The 12304-nt window shown below is 46.8% G+C and overlaps 1 protein-coding gene across 2 annotated transcripts in view; it reads left to right on the forward strand.

The window, feature by feature from the left end:
* Positions 1 to 12057, forward strand: part of LOC134949223 (flavin reductase (NADPH)-like) — a 148579-nt gene extending 136522 nt beyond the window's left edge. For both annotated transcript variants that reach the window (XM_063937689.1, XM_063937688.1), the window contains 2 exons: positions 1372 to 1503; positions 11634 to 12057. In XM_063937689.1, the coding sequence (XP_063793759.1) occupies positions 1372 to 1503; positions 11634 to 11788 (287 nt within the window). In that variant the 3' untranslated portion in view covers positions 11789 to 12057. The remainder of the gene's footprint in view (positions 1 to 1371; positions 1504 to 11633) is intronic.
* The last annotated feature ends 247 nt before the right edge of the window (positions 12058 to 12304 follow it).

Genomic DNA, 12304 nt, shown 5'->3' on the forward strand with positions numbered 1-12304 from the left:
TTCGGGCTCGAATGGTGAAGTCCGGTACGGTTCGGTTCCCTGAGAATCCAACCCGCTCATCCCTAAACTGACTGTGGTACAAATTAATTTACCTGTGCCGAAGCATGAATATCCATAAACCTGGACTGTTGGGGTGCCTTGAGGACTGCGTTTGGGAACATCTGCTATAAGGCATAGTTATAACATGTAGGGGGTGTGGTCACATCACATGGGGGCGTGTCATGCATCTCCCCTGTATCACACTTGTCCTCCTTACATCTGTTGCACGTTCCTTACCTGCACCCCTCTCCTGTTACACATCTGTCTGCCCTGACCTCTGACACATCTCCCTATACCTGTAGCGTGTATCTGCTGTCAGTCCTCTCCCCTATGTGCAGTGTTACCATCAGCCGACTTACCTGTCCCCTGGGGAGGACTAAGTGTCTCCCAGGCAGCAGTAGTGATATTTAGCATGAAAAGATGACATTGATCATGACCCACTCGTATGACTGAGCATAGCAGTACTACAACAGTGATTCAGTGTCAGGCTGTAATCCCACAGCCATGGTCACCACTCACCAGCCCCTGTAGACGCTGTGAGACATTGGGGGTAATTCAGACCTGATCACTCGCTAGGGTTTTTTGCAGTGCTGCGATCAGGTCAGAACTGCGCATGCGTATGCACAGGTACAAAGCGGATCGCCACTCAGCGATGGGTTTGTGCGAAGAATTAATTTGCACGGCCGATCACAAGGAGATTGACAGGAAGAAACCATTTGTGGGTGTCAACCGTTTTCTGGGAGTGGTTGCAAAAACGCAGGCATGTCCAAGCGTTTGCAGGGAGGGTTCCTGACATCAATTCCGCTCCCGGACAGGCTGAAGTGATCGCAGCGGCTGAGTAAGTTCTGGGTTACTCAGAGACTGCACAAGATCTGTTCGTACAGCTCTGCTACACATGCGTTTGCACACTTGCAAAGCGAAAATACCCTCCCCTATGAGCAGCGACTATCTGTTCACAGCAGTGCAAAAAAACCCTAGCGAGTGATCAGGTCTGAATTAGGCCCATTGTGCGGATGGGCTGATATGGGGGGACACGGTGCCAGGGCTGACATTATACTGGTTTTCCTGTCCGGGTGTCCCTGTAGCTGTCTGCTTCTCCAGGACAGGACTTACAGGTTAGACAATAAAAGCAAACATCTGGTAACTATTATACACTGATACATGTGTACAATTTCATATAGGTCCCCAATTTTGCAATGGGTTCTGTATTAATGAGAACAATGGGACACTAGACCTGGATATTGTGTAACCCTGGCTGCTAACATCATTCTGTGACAGACATAGAAGTCTCTTCTACATGTGTGATGGCTCTTTTCTGTCTTCCTGTTCAAGCGCTCGTGAATTGGGACATCACCAAAGTCCCCTCTCACTACCTGCCAGTGACTGAGGACCACGTCCGGATGTATCAGGTCCTGAAGGGCTCCGGCCTGGACTACGTGGCTGTGCTACCTCCATACGTTGCAGGTAACTAGTGGCCAGTATAACTATTTCTGCACCATCATGTGATGGACAATACATGTGATGGAATAGACAAATACATGAATCAAATATAAACATAATGAGCAATTGCATCCCAAACAATGGCATGGATACACAGATAGTGATACAAAGCCGTACTGTATACAGTGCATCCGGAAAGTACTCACAGCACTTCACTTTTTCCACATGTTGGTATGTTACAGCCTTATTCAAAAATGGAATAAGTCAATTTTTTCCCTCAAAATTCTACACACAATGGGGGTCATTCCGAGTTGATCGCTAGGTGCCGTTGTTCGTAGCGTAGCGATTAGGAAAAAAAGCGGCACTTCTGCGACGTACTTTCACAACAGCCGATGCATTTTTACACAAGGTCTAGCGAAGCTTTTCAGTCGCACTGCTGGCTGCAGAGTGATTGACAGGAAAGGGGCGTTTCTGGGAGGTAACTGACCGTTTTCAGGGAGTGTGCTGAAAAACGCAGGCGTGTCAGATAAAAACGCAGGCGTGGCTGGCCGAACGCAGGGCGTGTTTGTGACGTCAAAACAGGAACTAAATAGTCTGAAGTGATCGCAAGCTAGGAGTAGGTCTGGAGCTACTCAGACACTGCTCGAAAATATTTTGGTGCCGTTCTGCGATCCTTTCGTTCGCACTTCTTCTAAACTAAGTGTCACAACTGAGGGCCTGAGCTGACGGGAGGCAGCCTCAGTTGTAGGGGCTGAGATGTACCGGAACCTGGGAGGTTGTATCAGACCCCTGGACATGTAAGTAACATGAATAATAACTGCCCGAAGGCGTGACCACGACAACTTAGATAAAAGTCAATGATGTTTATTATGACAACTCCGCATCACAGCAGCAATAAAAGAAAACGTAAAAGTCAGCAAAGAATAAATACAGTTCCTGAGTACTACAGCATGGCAGGAGCCACAGGGCACTGGTAGTGTGAGATAGTTCTTATGATCTTCTAGATGGAAAGTCCTTACCAGGCCCAGCTGTAGCAAAGGAGATAACCCAGGATTGTACCAGCTGGTGTTCCAGGAAGAGCTGGGTTGCTGAAGGTAAAACAGCTGCTGTGGATACTGGCTGGAACCAGACTGTTGTTAGCACGGAGTGGATACTGGCTGGAACCAGTTAAATAATAAATGAACTTTGGGAGCGATGAAATGTGAACTGAAATGTAGAACTTGAGAGCGGAGAAATAATAATTCCGGTGGAGAGTGGTAAAGTGTAGAAAGGACACCGGCCCTTTAAGGGAAGCTGTACTCTGCTGGAAGCTGAGGCTGGAAGCAGGTAGTGTTGTAGCTGGAAACAGATGAATCCACAATGGATTGGAGAGTCAGGCTACACCGCAGGTGGAATGCTGGTGCGGGTCTCTATGGTGGAAGTCTTGAGACAGGAGCTGGAACCTGGAAGACAATCATAGAAGAGAGACAAACAGGAACTAGGTTTGACAACCAAAGCACTGACGTCTTCCTTGCTCAGGTACAGCTTACTTATACCTGCAGCAAGGAAGGGGTTGGCTAGGCAATTATGCAAATCAACAACACAGACAGCAGATTGGTGGAAATGATCAGATGACAGAATCCAAGATGGCTGCGCCCATGCAGACACTTGGAGGGAAGTTTGGTTTGTAATCCATGTGGTCTGGGAAACAGTAATGGCGGCGCCGGCCACCGGAGACAGGAGACGCCAGGCTGATAGATGCACATTTAACCACGCGGGCACAGCGGAGGCCGCGGCTGATGAAAAGACCACTCTGCATGTGGAAACTCAGGAACAGCGGAATCCGGTCCTGGAACGCTGAGCCCGCCTTAGGAGGCATCTGAAGGGTAAGTAATGGCGTCCAGATACCCGGATCGTGACAGCACCCCCCCCTTTAGGAGTGGCCCCAGGACACTTCTTAGGCTTTAAAGGAAACTTTGCGTGGAAATTTCGGACCAAGGCAGGAGCATGGACGTCAGAGGCATTGGTCCAAGAGCGTTCTTCAGGACCATAGCCCTTCCAGTCAATGAGATACTGAAGTTGACCGTAACGGTGACGTGAGTCCAGGATCTTGGCCACTTCATACTCAACGCCTCGTTGAGTTTGGACTTTCGGAGTTGGTGGAAGTGAGGAATGAAACCGATTCAAGATTAGCGGTTTCAACAGGGAAACATGGAATGTCCTGGGTATTTTTAAGAAGGGAGGTAACTGGAGTCTGTAAGCAACAGGATTGATGACTTGATCAATTTTAAAAGGACCGATGTAGCGAGGTGCAAACTTCATACTGGGAACTCTTAACCTCAAATTCTTCGTGGATAACCATACCCGATCACCCACCTTGAGAGCAGGAACTGCTCGACGCTTCTTATCCGCAAACTTCTTGTACCTGAACGATGCCTTGAGCAGAGCTGATCGTACGCTCTTCCAGATATTGGCAAACTGATGCAAGGTGATATCCACTGCGGGAACAGAAGTTGCTGGAAGCGGTTGGAACTCAGGGACTTTAGGGTGGAATCCAAAGTTGGTGAAGAATGGTGTTGAGGAAGATGAAGAATGATACTGGTTGTTATGACAGAACTCGGCCCAGGGAAGTAATTGAACCCAGTCATCTTGAGAGGAGGACACATAGATGCGGAGGAAGGCCTCCAAGTCCTGATTCACCCTCTCAGTTTGACCATTGGTCTGAGGATGGTAAGCCGTGGAAAACTTTAACTTGACTTGGAGGACTTGACATAAACTTCGCCAGAATTTGGCTGTGAATTGAACTCCTCGATCTGAGATAATTTCTTCTGGAAGACCGTGGAGTCGGAAGATCTCTTGTATGAATACTTGAGCCAACTTGGAAGCTGACGGAAGACCGGTGAGAGGAATGAAGTGTGCCATCTTGGTGAACCGGTCAACTACCACCCAGATGGTATTGAACTTGTTGCACATGGGCAAATCTGTAATAAAATCCATCGACAAATGGGTCCATGGTCGACGGGGAACAGATAGTGGAACCAGTTGCCCCGCAGGCGACTGGCGGGATACTTTATGTTGAGCACACTTTGGGCAAGATGCAATAAACTCCAAAACGTCCTTTTTCAGAGTTGGCCACCAATAGGACCTAGAGATAAACTCCAGGGTTTTTTGGATACCTGTATGTCCGGCAAAACGGGAAGCATGGGCCCAATGCATGAGCTTCTTCCTTAGTGTCGGCTTCACAAAACTTTTCCCTGATGGGGGCGTAGAGTCCATCCCTACCGTGGAGAATGCCAACGGATTTATAATAGGATGCTTGTCTGAAGACTCTGACTCATTTTCTTGCTCCCATGAGCGGGAAAGGGCATCGGCCTTGCGATTCTGAGAGCCCGGACAGAACTGGAGTTTAAAGTCGAACCTGGAAAAGAAAAGTGCCCATCTGGCCTGACGAGGGTTGAGACATTGTGCGCCTTTTAGATATAGAAGGTTCTTGTGGTCTGTAAGGATGGTGATTGAATGAGAAGCTCCCTCCAACAGATATCTCCACTCCTCTAGAGCGAGCTTGATGGCTAGCAACTCCTGGTCGCCAATGGCATAGTTGCGCTCCGCTGGGGAGAACTTCCGTGAGAAGAAACTGCAAGGATGTAAATGACCATCTTTAGCCCTCTGAGATAACACCGCTCCTACTCCAACGGAGGAGGCATCCACCTCTAAGATGAAAGGAGAGTCGATGTCAGGCTGTTTCAGGACAGGTGCAGAGATGAACCTCTGTTTTAAAAGATGAAAAGCTTGCATGGCTTCTTCAGACCACTTGGACGGGTTAGCACCCTTCTTGGTGAAAGCAGTAATAGGCGCCACAATGGTGGAAAAGTCTCGTATAAACTTTCGGTAATAATTGGCGAACCCTAAGAACCTCTGGACCCCTTTGAGGGTTAAGGGTACCGGCCAATTCTGGATTGCTTGTAGTTTCTCAGGATCCATCTCTAGTCCGGAACCGGACACAATGTACCCTAGAAACGGAATGGACTTGACTTCAAAGACGCATTTCTCTAATTTGCAGTAGAGATGATTGACACGGAGACGGGACAGAACCTCCTTTACCCAGAGACGATGTTCCTCTAAATCGTTGGCAAAAATGAGGATATCATCTAGATAGACCACGACATGACGGTATAGAATGTCTCTGAAGATCTCATTGACGAAATGCTGGAAGACAGCTGGAGCATTGCTCAATCCGAAGGGCATGACGAGGTACTCATAATGTCCGTCACGGGTGTTAAATGCGGTCTTCCACTCGTCACCCTCACGGATCCGGATGAGATTGTATGCACCTCTCAGGTCCAGCTTTGTAAAGATGGTAGCTCCGCTAACTCTGTCAAAGAGCTCAGTAATCAGGGGTAAAGGATAGCGGTTCTTGATGGTAATGTCGTTCAAACCTCTGTAGTCGATGCACGGCCGCAGACCACCATCTTTCTTCTTTACAAAAAAGAAGCCTGCGCCGGCTGGAGAAGAAGAAGGTCGAATGAACCCCTTTGCTAGGTTCTCTTTAATGTATTCCTCCATAGAATGTGTCTCGGGGAGAGACAACGGATAAGTTCGGCCTCGAGGTGGAACCTTCCCTGGAACGAGATCAATCGGGCAGTCCCATTCTCTATGAGGAGGAAGGATATCAGCAGAAGCTTTACTGAACACATCCGTGAAATCTTGATATGGAGGAGGTGGAACATCAGACGACCTGGGGGAGGAAGAACAGACAGGCAACACTTTAAATAAACATGTCTTAGTACAGGAGGAACCCCATGCCAGGATTTGCGTAGTCGTCCAATCAATTGTAGGATTGTGAAGACGGAGCCATGGAAGGCCCAGGACCACAGGATGTGTGGCTCTTGGAATCACTAAAAATGAAATAAGTTCGGAATGAAGAACTCCCACTCTCAGACGAACTGGTAGAGTCCTTAGAGAAATAACTGTATCAAAAATTTTACTGCCATCCACAGCAGTTAAGGAAAAGGACGAAGGAAGTCTCTCGGTGGGTAGGGACCACCGTTTAACATAGGCTTCAGTTATAAAGTTCCCAGCTGCTCCGGAATCCAGGAGGGCAATGACGTTCTGATAACGTTGAGCAACTTGAAGCGAGACTGGGAGGTTACAATCTTGAGGAGATGGAGAGGAGATCATTACTCCTAGCCGGCCCTCTCCTTGGCGAGCTAGGATTTGGAGTTTCCCGGACGTTTGGGACAGGCATTAATGGTGTGAGACGGAGCTGCACAATACAGACAGAGAAACTCGGAGAGACGTCTTCGGCGCTCAGCAGGAGTTAAACGGGAACGGCCAATTTGCATGGGTTCATCTGTAGTTGGTGACAGTTGGCGAGGAGGAGGAGTAGAAGATTTTGGAGCAGATGATCTTCCACGCTCAGTTGCTCTCTCTCTGAAACGTAAGTCAACTTTCGTACAAAGTGAGATTAGCTCATCTAACTTGGAGGGTAAGTCTCTGGTAGCTAACTCATCTTTAATACGCTCGGATAAACCATGCCAGAATGCAGCATACAGGGCCTCGTCGTTCCATGCCAGTTCGGATGCCAGGATCTGGAACTGTATAAGATATTGTCCTACAGTACGTGATTCCTGGCGTAAACGGAGAATCTCAGACGAAGCTGAAGTTACCCGGCCTGGCTCGTCGAAGATGCGCCTGAATGTTGACACAAATGCAGTGTAAGAAGATAGCAGGGTGTCGGACCTCTCCCATAACGGTGATGCCCAATCAAGGGCTGAGCCACTGAGAAGAGAAATAATGTAGGCAATTTTTGTACGGTCACTGGGAAAATTGCCAGGTTGTAGCTCAAACTGAATCTCACACTGGTTGAGAAATCCCCTGCAGAATCTTGGAGATCCGTCAAATTTTGCTGGCGTTGGAAGATGAAGACGTGGAGCAGAAATGGGTAAGGTGGGTGGGGTTATAGCTGGAGTCACTGTGGTTGACGCACCAGACGCGCCTGATCCACGGAGAGTTGTCTGAATCCCATCCAGCCGAGTAGAGAGATCCTGGAGACAGCGGATGATGTGGCCCTGTGCAGCCTCCTGATGTTCTAGTCGGGCTGCCAGTTCTTGCATCGGCCTGGCCGCTTGATCCTGGTCTCCGGCTGGATTCATTAGGTCAGTGCTTACTGTCACAACTGAGGGCCTGAGCTGACGGGAGGCAGCCTCAGTTGTAGGGGCTGAGATGTACCGGAACCTGGGAGGTTGTATCAGACCCCTGGACATGTAAGTAACATGAATAATAACTGCCCGAAGGCGTGACCACGACAACTTAGATAAAAGTCAATGATGTTTATTATGACAACTCCGCATCACAGCAGCAATAAAAGAAAACGTAAAAGTCAGCAAAGAATAAATACAGTTCCTGAGTACTACAGCATGGCAGGAGCCACAGGGCACTGGTAGTGTGAGATAGTTCTTATGATCTTCTAGATGGAAAGTCCTTACCAGGCCCAGCTGTAGCAAAGGAGATAACCCAGGATTGTACCAGCTGGTGTTCCAGGAAGAGCTGGGTTGCTGAAGGTAAAACAGCTGCTGTGGATACTGGCTGGAACCAGACTGTTGTTAGCACGGAGTGGATACTGGCTGGAACCAGTTAAATAATAAATGAACTTTGGGAGCGATGAAATGTGAACTGAAATGTAGAACTTGAGAGCGGAGAAATAATAATTCCGGTGGAGAGTGGTAAAGTGTAGAAAGGACACCGGCCCTTTAAGGGAAGCTGTACTCTGCTGGAAGCTGAGGCTGGAAGCAGGTAGTGTTGTAGCTGGAAACAGATGAATCCACAATGGATTGGAGAGTCAGGCTACACCGCAGGTGGAATGCTGGTGCGGGTCTCTATGGTGGAAGTCTTGAGACAGGAGCTGGAACCTGGAAGACAATCATAGAAGAGAGACAAACAGGAACTAGGTTTGACAACCAAAGCACTGACGTCTTCCTTGCTCAGGTACAGCTTACTTATACCTGCAGCAAGGAAGGGGTTGGCTAGGCAATTATGCAAATCAACAACACAGACAGCAGATTGGTGGAAATGATCAGATGACAGAATCCAAGATGGCTGCGCCCATGCAGACACTTGGAGGGAAGTTTGGTTTGTAATCCATGTGGTCTGGGAAACAGTAATGGCGGCGCCGGCCACCGGAGACAGGAGACGCCAGGCTGATAGATGCACATTTAACCACGCGGGCACAGCGGAGGCCGCGGCTGATGAAAAGACCACTCTGCATGTGGAAACTCAGGAACAGCGGAATCCGGTCCTGGAACGCTGAGCCCGCCTTAGGAGGCATCTGAAGGGTAAGTAATGGCGTCCAGATACCCGGATCGTGACACTAAGATACACTCCCAGAGGGTGGCGGCTTAGCGTTTGCACGGCTGCTAAAAGCAGTTAGCGAGCGAACAACTTGGAATGAGGGCCAATATCCCGTAACGACAACATGAAAAAAGTTTTTTTTTTTTAGATTTTTGCAAATTTATTAAAAATAAAAAAGACTAAGAAATCACATGTACATAAGTATTCACAGCCTTTGCCATGAGCTCAAAACTGAGCTCAGGTGCATCCTGTTTCCACTGATCATCCTTGAGATGTTCCTACAGCTTAATTGGAGTCCACCTGTGGTAAATTCAGTTGATTGGACATGATTTGAAAAAAGGCACACACCTATCTGTATAAGGACCCACACTTGATAGTGCATATCTGAGCACAAACCAATCATGAAGTCAAAGGAATTGTCTGTAGACCTCTGAGACAGGATTGTCTCAAGGCACAAATCTGGGGAAGGGTACAGAAAATTATCTGCTGCTTTGAAGGTCCCAATGCGCACAGTGGCCTCCATCATACGTAAATGGCGGAAGTTCAGAACCATCAGAACTATTCCTGGATCTTGCCGGCCATCTAAACTGAGCGATCGGGGGAGAAGGGCCTTAGTCAGGGAAATTACCAAGAACCCGATGGTCACTCTGTCAGAGCTACAGAATTCCTCTGTGGAGAGAGGAGAACCTTCCAGAAGAACAACCATCTCTGCAGCAATCCACCAATCAGGCCTGTATGGTAGAGTGACCAGACGAAAGCCACTTCTTAGTAAAAAAGCACATGGCAGTCCATCTGGAGTTTGCCAAAATGCACCTGAAGGAATCTCAGACCATGAGAAGCAAAATTCTGTGGTCTGATTAGATAAAGATTGAACTCTTTGGTGTGAATGCCAGGTGTCATGTTTGAAGCAAACAAGGCACCGCTCAAAACCATCCCTACAGTGAAAAATGGTGGTGGCAGCAGCATCGTGCTGTGGGGATGTTTTTCAGCAGCAGGAACTGGGAGACTAGTCGGAATAGAGGGAAAGATGAATGCAGCAATGTACAAAGACATCCTAATGAAAACCTGCTCCAGAACGCTCTTGACCTCAGACTGGGGCGATGGTTCATCTATCAGCAGGACAACGCCCCTTAGCACACAGCCAAGATATCAAAGGAGTGGCTTCAGGACAACTTTGTGAATGTTCTTGAGTGTCCCAACCAGAGCCCAGACTTCAATCCAATTGAACATCTCTGGAGAGATCTGAAAATGGCTGTACACCGACGCATTCCATCCAGCCTGATGTAGCTTGAGAGATGCTGCAAAGAGGAATGGGCGAAACTGCCCTAAGATAGTTGTGCCAAGCTTGTGGCATCATATTCAAAAATACTTGAGGTTGTAATTGCTGCCAAAAGGTGTATCAACAAAGTATTGAGCAAAGGCTGTGAATACTTATGTTTATGTGATTTCTTAGTTTTTATTTTTAATAAATTTGCAAAAATCTAAAAAAAAAAATTTCACGTTGTCATTATGGGGTATTGAGTGTAGAATTTTGAGGGGAAAAAATAATTTATTAAATTTTGGATTAAGGCTGTAACATAACAATGTGGAAAAAGTGAAGCGCTGTGAATACTTTCCGGATGCACTGTATATTAGGACAAAAAAGCAAGTTTGTGAGAATTCCAATTATTTTGTTAAGAAGACATAAAAAGGATAAAAATTGATAATAAAAAGAAAATGAAAACGTAAGGAATTAAGCAGAAAGCAGAACAGTACGAAAGAGCAAAAGGAAAGGGGGGAAAAGGGGAGGAGTGAAGTGTTGACCACGTCCATTAAGGTAGTAAAAGGGATGCAATATGAGTAGTATATTCAGGAGCCTCTTTCATCTCAGCCAGTCATACCAGGTTGCAGTGAAAACATTGGAAGACAGTTTTGGTAGAGGATGTGAGGTCCTCCATAGCCATGTATTGATCCACCCTCTGGAACCACTGAGAGATGATACATAACAGGGGATCTCCAGATACATGGGATAGTCACCTTCACTGCATTCAAGAGATGCCAAAGTAGTTTTTTTTATTTATTTTTTATGTTGAGAGCAGCATGTGCATGATGCTAAAAAGCCAGAACCCAGGGGTATCCGGGAGCGGAAGCCATGTAATCAATTTGGATAGTTTCTGAACCATCTGCCAAAAGTTAGTCACGGACACTGCCACCAAATATGGAATGGGGTACCCGGCGCTTGGCCACACAGTCAGCAGAGGCTGCAATACTCAGAAATATCAAATTAATATGCATGGGGCATCAAAACCACCTAGATAGAATTTTGTACTGCATTTCCAAGACCTGGAGTGAGAAAGAACTAGCAAAAGTGTTAAAAATTTTTAGGACCACTGGTCTTCTGTCAACTCTCCAGCCAACTCCCTGTGTCATGATGAGACGTAGGAAGGCAGAGCCAGGGCTAGTTTAGTTAGGTAGAGTAGATATAGTTGAGAAACCAAGTGTCTGGGTAAAGATCCTGACAGACAAAGGGTTGGGGGGTGGGGGCCCACCCAATGGGCCCCAACATGAGGTTGGGGCCCACCCAATGGTGCAAGAAGGTAAAGAGGTGATATAATGTCCAAAAGTCTGTTGAAGGTCCAGGAATGATTGACAACCACGTTTAAGATAGGACATGAGAAGAGATTTTTGTGATTTGGCCAACTATGAAAGTCCATTGTTTGGTGGTCGGTAGCCTTGACATCTCAACAATCCTAGACAGGTAAACCGAGTGGTAGTGGCTAATAAAGTGGGGAAGTGTGAACCATTCTTGTTACAAGTCACTTTTTATTGTTTTATTTTCATCTGGGCAGCTAATAAACCTCTGACTAAAGATTACACTATCAAAGTGGATGAACGCGGCGGTGATGTGATCTCCGTTCATGACCTCAGCCACTTCTTCCTCCGCTGTCTGACCACCTCGGAATACGATGGAAAGAGAATCGCCTTGTCCCGGGACTACTCTTAGTTGTAACAGCTCCCTCTGGTGGTCGTGCACCAACATTTCCAGTCATTCTGCAGTTGTCACAGAAATAACCAGCAGCAAAGCTCAGTTGTCCAAACCATTGTATTAAATGAATACAACTCACAAAATTCAAATTTCATACAACTTTGTAGTGAGACTTTCAGATCTAAAGCACTAAAATACCCTAAATATTGTTTTAAAATCTGTTTTGCTGTTTAATACCAGTGTGAATTTTCTTGTAAATTTCCAATAAATAGGTGTATTTTCCAACAGCTTGACTGATGGTTGTATTGTGTTCTCTGCTGTATATATACCGGTTTTAGATCATCCTGTTTAATTGCACAACACAGTAACAGAAAACACAAGCTGATGTAGAGCCACATAACTAAAGCTATTGGTAATGGCAATGGGTGCTTATGGTTGTGTGGTGTTTTAGACACGTTTGACAGTCACAGTTGGGTGTGTGTATTCTGTACAATGAAACTAGGAGTGGGGGAAGGTGAAAGGTACACGATAATG

This window comes from Pseudophryne corroboree, chromosome 8, assembly GCF_028390025.1.
Source record: "Pseudophryne corroboree isolate aPseCor3 chromosome 8, aPseCor3.hap2, whole genome shotgun sequence".
Classification (NCBI taxonomy): domain Eukaryota; kingdom Metazoa; phylum Chordata; class Amphibia; order Anura; family Myobatrachidae; genus Pseudophryne; species Pseudophryne corroboree.